Raw genomic sequence first — 12,937 nt, 5'->3', positions numbered from 1 at the left:
ATCCTTGACTTCCTCATCCTTTGACCTCAATCAGTAAGGAAAGGTGACAAAACATCTTCCACAATAGTTTCTAACACTGGTGCTCATAAAGCTGTGTTCTCAGCCCTGTAATATACTCCCTATACACAGAACAGCATGGCCAAATTCTGCTCTAACTTCATTTACAGGTTCCAAAGACGTGCAGGTTTGTAGGTTAGTTGGTTTGTAGGCTTCAGTAAATTATCCCTAGTGTGTAGGATAGAACGAGCATACAGGTAATCATTGGTCGGCGTGGACTCAGTGAGCTGAAGGGCCTGTTTTCACACTGAATTTCTAAATTAAACTAAACCAAATAAAGTTTGCAGATGACTCCACTGTGGTGGACTGGATATCAAATCAAATGAGGAAAGGTGGTATAGGAAATAGATCTGAGTTTAGACAACAACCTCTCTCTCAGTGTCAGAAAAACGAAGGAAGTATTATGGGTAGACTTGTGAGATGTAAATGTGGGAGAGTGTGAAATCATACACTTGCATAAGAGGAATCAAAAGGCAGATTATTATCTGAATGAGGAGAGAAGGCTAATACATGAAGTAGTACAGAGCGATGGTGCTTCCCTAGCAGCAGCGGCTCACCTGCAGTCCGTTTGTCTTTTGTGTTTTTTGTTGTTTTTTTGTCTTAATTGTAGTGCTTAGATGTGATGTAGTGTTTTTTGTGATTGTGTACTATGTGTGTGTGGGGGGGGGGGAGGGGGAATTGTAAAATTGTCTCTTCCGAACGGTGACGCAACCTTTTTTTCTGGGTTGTGTCTCCGTTCCTGCTGCGGCCTACCATCGGCCAAACATCTGGAGCTGGCGGCCTCCACCTGGGACCACCTGGGCCCTGGTTTGCAGAGCCCGCGGACTGTACTCATCATCTGCGGAGCTGGCTGCCTTCGGAGGCTGCGGTGGCGCTGCGGGAGCAGCTGCGACTCACCTTCGGAAGCTCCGAAGGCTTCTTCGGCCGCGGGGATATCAGAAGCTCGCAGGCCCCTGGGTGGGGGCCAACATTGGGAGCTCCGGCAGCGGCAGCATCTTCGCCCGCCCCGAATCGCGGGGCTTGGGTCAGCCCACTGCTGACCTTTCACCATCCGGCGCAGCCTGAAATAGGCCGCGGGATTTTTCTCTGCCCGGCGGGGGCTTCAATGTCGGGAGCCACGACCGCCCCGAAGTGCAGCGGCAGCGTCTTCACCCACCCCAAATCGCGGGACTTGGATCGGCCCGCTGCAGACCTTTCACCATCTGGCGCGGCCTGGAACCTGGCAACTTCAACAGCCTGACCACGGGAGAAGATGGCAGGGGAAGAGAAAATACATTTTGGCCTTCCATCACAGTGAGGAGGTGACTGGAGGAGACTCACTGTGATGGATGTTTCTTTTTTTGTTTTATGTTGGTTTGTGATTGTGTGTGTTATTGCTTATTTTTATTGCTCTTATTGTTGGACTGTGGGTAATGGAATTTCGTCCAAAAGACATTTTTTGGATGACAATAAAGGCTATTCTGATTCTGATTCAAGTGTTTTTCTACATGAATTACAAAGTGTTGGCAGGCAGATGCAGCAAGTGGTCAAGAAAGTAAACAGCATATTGGCACTTGTGCAATGAGGTTGGAGTTTATAAATGGAGGTTTTGCTACAATTCCACAGGATATTGTTGATGTCACACTGAGAGTATTGTGCATAGATTTGGTCCCATTTCTAAGAAACGAGAAAATAGCTTTGGATACAGTCTAAAGGAGATTCACCAGACTAATTCCTGGAATGCTGAAGAGATTAGGTCTATATTCTTTGTATTTTAGAAAAATGAAGAGTCATCCTAACAGACATGACAGGGTGGTCATCGAAATGATTTCACTCATGGAAGAGTCTCACAGGAAAGGACATATGTTTAAGGCAAGGAAGTGGTTATTTAAAACTTTAAGATTAACCTAAGAAATTCCTTCTTGCAGAGGGTAATGCATCTCTGGAATTCACTAGTCCTGAGAGTTAAGGAGGCTTGATTGTTTGGTCTTTAAAATGGAAAGAAGATTGGACGACATGGTGGCAGAGCGGTAGTTGCTGTCTTAGTACGCTAGAGTCCTGGGTTCGATCCTGACTAGGGGTGCTGTCAGTACAGAGTTTGTATGTTCTCCCCCAGACCGTGTCTTGTAGGTTAATTGTAAATTGTCCCTAGTGTGTAGTGTGTGCCAGTGTAATGAGGATTGCTGCTCAGTGCCCACTCGGTGGGTGAAGGGTCAGTTTCCTTGCTGTCTCTAAACTAAACTAAAACAAAACTAAACATTGAGGATTAGGGTCCACGATGTAGACCAGTGGAGAATTTGAGGCCTGGGTAGATGTGTCAAGATTTTGTGTAGGATGGAACTGCAGATGCTGGTATAAACCGTAAACACAAAAAGCTGGAGTAACTCAGTGGGTAAGACAGCATCTCCTGGTCTCTCTACATCTCCATCTCTATCTCTCATTTTCCTTTCCCTTAACCCTCAGTCTGAAGAAGGGTCTCGACCCGAAACATCACCTATTCCTTTTCTCCAGAGATGTTATCTGACCCGCTGAGTTACTCCAGCTTTTTGTGTCTATCTTATGTCATGATTTTATTGTGTAGTGGGGCAGGTGAACTATTCATGCTCCTTGTTTTTGGTGATCTTGTGAGAACAAAGAGGATCGATGGAAACAAGAGAAGGGAGAGAGTTGGGGAATTGTTGTAGTGATGAAGAGAGTACTGAGGAGAAGGAGTAAAGAGAGAGAGAGAGAGTGTATGAAGGAATTGCAGATGCTGGTTTAAACCAAACTAAGGAATGGGTGACGTTTCAGGTCAAGACCCTTCTGGAGAGAGAGTGCAGGCTGAGCAGAAAGAGAGGAAGATATCACGGTGTCGGGGGGGGGGGGGGGTGGGGGGGTAAGTAAGTAAAATGTAGGATTCATAAACAATTCCTCTGCATTTGTAAGCAAATTGTCTGTACAGTTCAGGAAATATGGCAGAAATGAATAAAAAGGAAATTAGTTTTGTAGACAACAGCTGATATAGGAAGAGTGTGGTGGACAAGAGCTTTCGTGAATCAGTCAATTATTTACTATTTTATGATCAGTTGCCCTACCCGGTCTTGACCACATAAAGATGAAATGATTAAAATGTTGCATTGACAGCAGAGGCCGTGAGTCAAGAGAAGAATAAAGACAAGAATTAAGCTCTTTAAAATATTCCAATGCAAAGTAATAATTGCTTTGAAGAGTGTTCACTAGTTTGCAAAAAATCTTGGCTCTATGAAGTTTGCGAAAATTTTCTATTCCATTCCTCACTTATTTGTTGGAAATACAAACTCAGTCAGCAGGAAGATTAAATTCCACCGTATAACTTAGCAGTGAGAGATTATAATTTGGCAAACTGCCAGAGGAATGTTATATCCAAGTGTTGCAACAGAGAGGCAGTACTTTTCCATACTGAAACTGATTAATAAAACATCAGTGACAGGCCAGGGAAATATGAGGAACCCCTTTTTGTAATTGGTGGGGTGGGAAGGGGGTTGCCTTATGATCAAGTGTAACCCTCATATGTAGGTTTTTCAGGAAAGTGGAGTTTAATGACTTCAATTTTGCACATGAACTTTGATCTGGCAGATTGCCGAGTCTGATGCGAGTGAATTTGAAAGAAATAATGAGTGTCTCATTGAATTTAAACAAGGAATATTAAAAAGTTCCTTAAGGGAAAAATAAGCAATCTGATTGTAACAGTATTATAAGTATATATTTCTGCTAATCAAATAATAGTGGCAGAATATGGAGAATGTATATCCTGACCCACTGTTTGTCCTCCACATCAATAATTTGGATGAGAACATACATGGCATGATTAGCAAGTTTGCAGATGTCACACAAGTAGGTGGTATTGTAGAGAGTGAAGATGGTTCTCAAAAATTGCAGCAGGATCTTGATCGGTTGGGCAGGTGGGGTGAGGAATAGTTGATGGAATTTAATACAGAGAAATGGGAGGTGTTGCATTTTGGAATATGGGTTGGACCTACACAGGGCTCTGGGGAGTGTTGTAGAGCAGAGGGATCTAGGAGTGCAGGTACAACGTTCATTGAAAGTGGCATCACAGGTAGATATGATGGTCATAAAGGAGTTTAGCACATTGGCCTTCAGCAGTCAGAGTATTGAGTTTAGAAGTTGGGAGGTCATGTTGCAATTATATAAGACTTTGGTGAGGCTGCATTTAGAGCATTGTGGTCAATTCTGGGCACCATGCTATAGGAAAGATGTAGTCAAGCTGGAAAGGTTGCAGAGATTAACAAGGATGTTGCCAGGACTCAAGGGCCTGAGCTATAGGGAGGTGAAGCAGGCTAGGACTCTATTCTTTGTTGTGCAGGAGGATGAGGGGTGATGTTATAGAGGTGTACAAAATGATGAGGGGATTAGATCGTATAGGCACACAGAGTCTCTTGCCTAGAGTAGGGGAATTGAGAAACAGAGGACCGGGTGAAGGCGAAGGGGGGAAAGAATTAATAGGAACCTGAGTGGAAACTTTTTCACACAAAGGATTGTGGGTGTATGGAACAAGATGCCGGAGGAGGTAGTTGAGGAAGGGACTATCCCAATGTTTAAGAAACATTTAGACAGGTATTAGGACAGGTTTAAAGGAATATAAGTCAAATGCAAGCTGGCGGGATTAGTGTAGAGGGGATACGTTGGCCGATGTGGGCAAGTTGGGCCAAAGGGACCTATTTCTATGATGCCTGACTCTATGTCTCTAAGACTCTATGGTACTGGGAATTTCAATGCGTTGCCCATGCCCAAGATAACTAAAGTGTCCTTTGCTTGAAATTGACTATCAGGTTTTAGACTCTTGTGCAAAATTTGTGGTTGCTATGATTTATCTGTGCAACAATGGATAACATGTTCCAGGAGATGGTCACTACACTACAGAACTCAAGAGAATGCAAGTAGAGAAGGAATGACTGACAGATGAACAAAAAAGAGCAGGGAGGCAGTTCAGGAGATTTACAGGGAAATTCTGCTCTTTAGCCAGTACACAGGGTGCTGGGCTTTATAAATTGGGGTTTAGAGTTCAACAGCAAGGAAGTCACGATGAGCCTTTATAGAACAATGGTTAAGGGTCAACTACGGTTTTGTGTCCAGTTCTGAACAATTTATGAAATATGTAAATTCTTTGCAGAGAGTAGAGATTTAATGAAGAGACAATAATTTGAGGAAGGGGGGGGACTTCTGTTATGTGGACTGTTTGGAGAAGCTGATGTTATTCACTTTGAAACAGATGAAGTTGTGATCAGATAGAGGTGCAGAGCAGTTATAGAGAGTACAGTCCTGTCGGCAGAAATGTCAAGAACCAGGGGACAGAGATGAAAACAAGTTCTACTCAATAGCCATGATAAAACAAGGATAATACTCCACTGCAGTACTCAAGGAATGCTGCACTGTCTGAGGTGCTGTCTTGGTGACAACATTTTTAAAGATCCCAAAGTGCAATTGTGAATTCAGTATCCTTCTTCTTAGGCACCTCTCGGTCATGGCTGACCATGGGTGATGCATCCTAGTTGGCTGCTTGCTCCACACCTCGGCTAGAGCAGCGTCGCTTGTGGCTGAAGAGACCAATGCGGGAGTGACAGTCTCTGTCGCAAAGTCAAAACTTATCGCTGAAACAAAATAACTGGTCATCGTCATAATTTTGTTTGTAATAGCTTGCTGTTTGCAAATTGGCTGCTATGTTGCCTGCATTGCAATAGACAATAGACAATAGGTGCAGGAGTAGGCCATTCAGCCCTTCGAGCCAGCACCGCCATTCAATCAGATCATGGCTGATCACTCTCAATCAGTACCCCGTTCCTGCCTTCTCCCCATACCCCCTCACTCCGCTATCCTTAAGAGCTCTATCCAGCTCTCTCTTGAAAGCATCCAACGAACTGGCCTCCACTGCCTTCTGAGGCAGAGAATTCCACACCTTCACCACTCTCTGACTGAAAAAGTTCTTCCTCATCTCCGTTCTAAATGGCCTACCCCTTATTCTTAAACTGTGGCCCTTTGTTCTGGACTCCCCCAACATTGGGAACATGTTTCCTGCCTCTAATGTGTCCAATCCCCTAATTATCTTATATGTTTCAATAAGATCCCCCCTCATCCTTCTAAATTCCAGTGTATACAAGCCTAATTGCTCCAGCCTTTCAACATACGACAGTCCCGCCATTCCGGGAATTAACCTAGTGAACCTACGCTGCACGCCCTCAATAGCCAGAATATCCTTCCTCAAATTTGGAGACCAAAACTGCACATAGTACTCCAGGTGCGGTCTCACCAGGGCCCGGTACAACTGTAGAAGGACCTCTTTGCTCCTATACTCAACTCCTCTTGTTATGAAGGCCAACATTCCATTGGCTTTCTTCACTGCCTGCTGTACCTGCATGCTTCCTTTCAGTGACTGATGCACTAGGACACCCAGATCTCGTTGAACATCCCCTCTTCCTAACTTGACACCATTCAGATAATAATCTGCCTTTCTATTCTTACTTCCAAAGTGAATAACCTCACACTTATCTTCATTAAACTGCATCTGCCATGTATCCGCCCACTCACACAACCTGTCCAAGTCACCCTGCAGCCTTATTGCATCTTCCTCACAATTCACACTACCCCCCAGCTTAGTATCATCTGCAAATTTGCTAATGGTACTTTTAATCCCTTCATCTAAGTCATTAATGTATATCGTAAATATGGGGTCCCAGCACCGAACCTTGCGGTACCCCACTGGTCACTGCCTGCCATTCCGAAAGGGACCCATTTATCCCCACTCTTTGCTTTCTGTCTGTCAACCAATTTTCTATCCATGTCAGTACCCTACCCCCAATACCATGTGCTCTAATTTTGCCCACTAATCTCCTATGTGGGACCTTGTCGAAGGCTTTCTGAAAGTTGAGGTACACCACATCCACTGACTCTCCCCTGTCAATTTTCCTAGTTACATCCTCAAAAAATTCCAATAGATTTGTCAAGCATGATTTCCCCTTCGTAAATCCATGCTGACTCGGAATGATCCTGTTACTGCTATCCAAATGCTCAGCAATTTCATCTATAATTGGTCTATAATTACCTGTTTTCTCTCTCCCTCCTTTCTTAAAAAGTGCATCTGTTAATGCTTTGCAAAAATATGTAAAACTGTGTAAAATGAATTGGAACTTTCTAAAAAGTGTTTATATATGCAGATCTCTTCTTTAGTTTATCTTCCTTAATTGGTCTTTAAATGGAAATGGAAGCACCATCAGTTTGGCCTTAAGCAGAATCAGTTGATCAATCTCTATACAAACCCTATTCTGAAGTTTTGAATTGGTATTGTCTTTAGAATTGATATTGATTTATTATTATCACGTGTACTGAGATGCAATGAAATACTTTCTTTGTGTGCTATCCAGTCAAATAATACTAGACACAAGTACAATCAAGCCATACACAAATACAACAGCTGGTGCAAAGAGAAAAATACCAGAGTGTAGAATGTAGTATTACAGTGTTACAGCATGATAGCCTCAGAGAAATTTGTGCAGATGATAAACAAGTGCAAGGGCCACAATGAGGTAGAATGGGAGATGGGGATTACACCTTTACCTTACGAGAGAAATAGTCAGTGGTCTAGTAATAGCAGAGAAGATGCTGTTCCTGAATCTATTGATACGTGCTTTCAAGCTTTTGTATTTTCTGCCAGACAGGAGAGAGAGAAGAGACCGGGTTGTAAATGGTCCTTAATTATATAGGTTCCTTTCAGAAGGTAACATGAAGTGTAGAGAGTGTTGATGGGAGGGAGGATGGTCTGTATAATGGGCTGGGCTACATCCACACTGCAATTTATTGCTGATTTTGGCAGAGCTGTTGCCAAACCAAGCTGTGAAGCATTGCGATAGGATACTTTCTGTAGAAAGAGGTAGGAGTCTTTGGAGATATGCCAAGACTTCTTAGTCATCTGAAGGTGTGTGCTTTCTCAGCCATAGCAGTGTCAGTAATCACAAAAAGTCTCATGTACTCACTTTCTTATTCCGTAGATGTAACTGATTGAAATAACTTCAATCAGAACTATCAGTAGAAGTGCCAGGGTTGCTGCATAGTCATTGAATATAACAAACCAGTAGTTGCCTGCTTCAGTGGTGAAAATAATTCCTATAACACAAGCTATAAGACACACGATACCTAGAAAAGGAGGGAAAGACAGGAGTGTGCATGATAATTCAAACTGTAACATTAAACACATCCATCCCAGCCTTATTTGTCATAGCCCTTGTTAAAATCTACTTTAATCTCCAATTTCAGTCATTGTGAAACTATCTTTAATACGCTACTTCCTGAGAAGATTGCGGATATTTGGTATGTCAGAGAGGACTCTCCTGAATTTCTACAGGTGTGTACAGTAGAGAGCATCTCTGGAGAAAAGGAATAAGTGACGTTTCAGGTCGAGACCCTTCGACCCATCTCAACCCGAAACGTCACCTATTACTTTTCTCCAGAGATGCTGTCTGATCCGTTGGGTTACTCCAACATTTTGTGTCTATCTTCGGTTTAAACCAGCATCTGCAGTTCCTTCCTACACCTACAGTAGAGAGCATATTGACTGGTTGCACCATGGCCTGGTTCAGCAACTTGAATGCCCAGAAGCAAAGAGGACTGCAAAAAGTGGTGAACACTGCCCAGTCCATCACAGGTTCTGATCTCCCCACCATCAAAGGGATATACAGGAGTTGCTGACTCAAGAAGGCAGCCAGCATCATCAAGATCTTATGGCTTGGTTTTTTAATGTTTCACCAAATTTGTTTCAATTCAAGTTTTTAGAGAGGATCAAGTGGGTTTGAGAAGGTTAACTATATGCCCTACAATTTGGAGTAACTTTCTTCTTTAACGTACTGATTTATGTAACCCATTGTGCAAATAAATGTCTATTACACATTAAATCACAGTCACAAGCCCCGAAGCACTAAACAATTAGGCTAACACTCCACTGTGGTAATGAGGGAGTGCTTCACTGTTGGAAATGAGATATAAAAGAAAGCCTCTCTGTTCTTTTGTAAAAGATCCTAGCATTGTAAAAGAAAAATTGCAGGGAAGCTATGCCTTGGATTTCTGACCAATAGTCATCCCTTGAACAAAAGCATGAAAATGACCATACGAGAGATAATCACATTGTTATTTGCAGGAACTTGCCTTGAATAATTTGGCTGCTGTGTTTGCACATTGAGAAATATTTCAGTGGCTGCGAAGTGCAATGGAACATTTGAAAATTATTGTGAAAAACCTTCTATGTGCAAGCCTATCTTTCTTTCCAGACCTCAGAGATGGTGAAGTTGATGCAAATGTTCTGTGCAATGGGACCAATATCCTGATGCTGAAATATTTTTAATTTAGATGGTTGTGAATATTTACCCCTGAGAAATGTAAATGCTTAGATTAATGGCTGAGTTTAATTGACTTTTGGATACCAAAGGAATCAAAAGATATAAAGCATTTGTCATGAAAGAAGATTGAGATGCAGGATCTGCCATGATCATATTGAACAGCAAAGCAGGCTTAATGTGCCAAATGCCAATTCCTGCTTCTATTCATTATGTTTCCATGAAAATAAAAGAGTGCATCCAAATCAAGATTTACCTATCATGATCTCCTTTGGAAGGTACTTCGAAATGATTTTCATGTCACTAAGTGGAGTGATGACCCCGGCCATGTTTCCCAGCATGCTGCCAATTCCCAACATCAAGACCATCGTAAAATACAATATCGACCAGATCTGCGATGGTCCCGGCATGTGCACAATGGCTTCAGTGAAGACTATGAACAAAAGGCCAGTGCCTTCAACAGCCTAGACAAAGACAAAGAAATGGCACAATTCCATTTGAATACGGAACATAAAAAATCAAGGAATCATAGAATTATACAGGAAGAGAATATTCCTAGTGCCATTTGCCAATTTTAAATCCAATTGGCTAGCTCATTTTGTATTTCATGCAATCTAATTTCCCAAACTATCCTACCATATGGGATCATGTCAAAGACCTTGCAAAAAATCCATATAGCCTTGTCCTCATCAATCCTTCACAAATTTGGCTGTCCTCAACAACCTTTCAAATCTATGGTAAGATCACATGGTCTTAAACAATACATCCACCACAGATTTATTCCCTGTACACATGAGATCTGAGCATAGGTGTATCAATGTTTTTCTCAATCTTCCAGTGCACCAACAAGACATTTGCTGTGATGGAGTTAATCTATGTTGTTTGACCTTAAATAAAAACAGAAAATGCTGAAAACATTCAGTAGCATGGGCAATAAATGTGGATGGAGAAACAGTAAAGATTTTCTCTTTTCTTTTCAGATTTCCAGCATCTTTCTATTTTTATTAAAAATTCAACTTTCATTGCATCCATTTCAAAATAAAGATGATCCCAACCTAAATAATTGAGTTATGGTATGTATATGATGTCTGTGAATGTGCACATTGGAGGCCAAACTTCGAGAAGCTGTTAACTTCTTCACTAAAACATACAAGATCATTGGCCTTGCACTTAAAATCTGGAAAACAAAGATCCTCTATTAACTGCCTAACTACAAGACACTAAAAAAACATGGGACCATTCCTATTGCAAGGGCCACTTCTCACTGAAGGCAGACATAATTGGCTTTTTATGGTTCAATATGGATATTCCATTCAGCTGAGAACTCCACTTTGCAAAAGAAAAGAATTGGAAGTATAACACACATCAAACATGTCAGGCTTCATTACTGTTTCCTCCAGGTCAGAGATAGAAAAATCATCATCCTGCAATTAGAACACTACTTGGAGGTTCCAAACTTAAGCAATGCAAATGTTTTATTCTGAAATTAGAATAACAGTGAAACAATAACTTGACATAATTATGCAATGGCAATACACTAACATACACAGAGTTAATGGCTTTTAAAGATGTTTTGCATATTAAGGGCATCAAGGAATATGGGGTTAATGCAGCAAAATAGCACTGAGATATAAAAACAGCTATGATACTATTCAATGGTGAAGCTGGTGCAGAGGGCTGATCAGTCCAATCCTGTCCCTATTCTAGTTCTTGTCATTACCGTATCCAATTGAGATTGCAGATCGCAGATTTCAATTTGTGAGGAAATGGTGGCAAACATGTCTGGGGCTGTTGAATTCAGGTATGTTTTCCACATGTCAAGTGTATCGAGCGTTATTGTATTCTCCTTCAGGTCAAAGGTGTTTGTTAGAAGAAGAATCATCCTGTGATAAGAACAACACTGTATAAGGTGCCATAGTTAAGCATCCAAGCAAATTTTCAAAATTACTACAAGAATAAAACGATAACCAGGCATGATTACTCAACAGCAATGCCAGAGCTAATGATTTTTACAACTGTCCTTGAGTAGATTACACCCTCAAAACAACATTGATAATAATGCTGTAACTGATTTTACAATGCTGATGCACAACTTTATAATGAATGATCTCATCTCTACATTCTCTGCAGATTTTGCCTGCAGCTCAGTGAATAGCAGTCTTGCTTTTGGGTGGATTTGAGTCCCTCTCCAGATAACACAAGTTCAGTGAGAGTCCTAGATTGTTGGAAATATCAGCTTTTAAATGAGATGCTCAGCAAAATGCCTATGTACACTCTCAGGTGGATAAAAGAAAGTCACATTATTCCAAGGAGAAGCATTATTTTCACAGGGCTGCCACTGCTGTCTTTGAATGAAAAAATTCAGATATTTAACTCAGTACCCCTCCCCGTTCCTACTTCCCAAATTCCCTCCTGATATTGCAGCAGCATCCATCTAACCATGGCCTTCTGATGGATCCCAGCTCCAGGCTCACAGACCAAGTTCCAAACTTGCACCACCCATCTGCCATCTCCAGAAGCGACCTTTTGATGCACTCCTCAAGGTACCAATCTTTACCCTACTGCTGCCATTAAAGGCACACATGAATTTTATTTCTTGACAGGGTGCAGATACCACTGAATTATTTCTGAACTGAAGAGGAAATTAAGAGTCACCCAGATTGTTTAGTTCATAGTTGTATAGAGGCAACCCAAATAAGAAAAGCAGATATGCTTCCCTGAACCAGATAGATTTTTATGCCAATTCAGTAATTTCAAATGTACCATGACCGAAACAAGATTTTTTTCAAATTCCAGATTTTAATTTTAATTACTTAAATTAAAATTCCCAATTGGTGAAATTTGAATACATGTCTCTGGATCAATGTTCAAAGCTTCAATTTTGGTCCCGCAAACTGAACCATTGCATTTTGAAGCCATTATTTGATTGATGTTATACTCCTTGTGTTGGAAAATGTACAAATAGAAGCAGAAAGAAGAAATTTGCCCCAAGCCTCTTCCAACTTTCAATAAGATCAAGGCTAGTTTAGTACTTCAAGTCCGGTTTCTCACCCATTTAACATATTCTTGAATTCCCTGTTCAAGAATCAATGGATATCAGCCTTAAATACACTTGGTTTCTAGACACCTGCAGCCTGCCAGGGAAGAAAGTGCTAAATATACACAACATTCTGAAGAATTATTTTCTTATCTTGGCCAATCTGTTATTTTGACACCCCCACCACCCCCCACCTATACCCCTTAATTCACCAGCCAGAGGAAACAGCCTTTCCCCATCCAGCTTGTCAATCCTCCTCAGAATATTATATGCTTCATAGCATTCACAACTCATTGGAAATTAGAATCAGTTTTAGTTAATATCACTTCATAGGATAAATCCTGCATTCCAGAAATCAGTCTGGTGAATTAATCTTGATGTGTGAATATTTACTACCAAATTTCCTGCATTACTACTGCAACTCTCTTCATAAATGCTTTGGAATAAGTTGAATTGAAAGGTATCATACAAAGGCAGGTCTTTCTTTTTATTTTTTAATATATTGTTG

At 41.3% G+C, this 12,937-nt stretch overlaps 1 protein-coding gene across 1 annotated transcript in view; it reads right to left on the bottom strand.

Moving 5' to 3' along the window:
- slc6a20 (solute carrier family 6 member 20) overlaps positions 1-12,937 on the bottom strand; it is a 51,516-nt gene that overhangs the window by 11,434 nt on the left and 27,145 nt on the right. The window contains exons 8-10 of the mRNA XM_078428158.1: positions 11,113-11,275; positions 9,649-9,856; positions 8,040-8,199 (exon numbers count right to left, since the gene is read on the bottom strand). Of these exons, the coding sequence (XP_078284284.1) occupies positions 8,040-8,199; positions 9,649-9,856; positions 11,113-11,275 (531 nt within the window). The remainder of the gene's footprint in view (positions 1-8,039; positions 8,200-9,648; positions 9,857-11,112; positions 11,276-12,937) is intronic.

This window comes from Rhinoraja longicauda, chromosome 2, assembly GCF_053455715.1.
Source record: "Rhinoraja longicauda isolate Sanriku21f chromosome 2, sRhiLon1.1, whole genome shotgun sequence".
NCBI classification, from domain to species: Eukaryota; Metazoa; Chordata; class Chondrichthyes; order Rajiformes; family Arhynchobatidae; genus Rhinoraja; species Rhinoraja longicauda.
The sequence above is the reverse complement of the archived record's forward strand: the minus strand, read 5'-3'. Positions and strand labels throughout refer to the sequence as shown.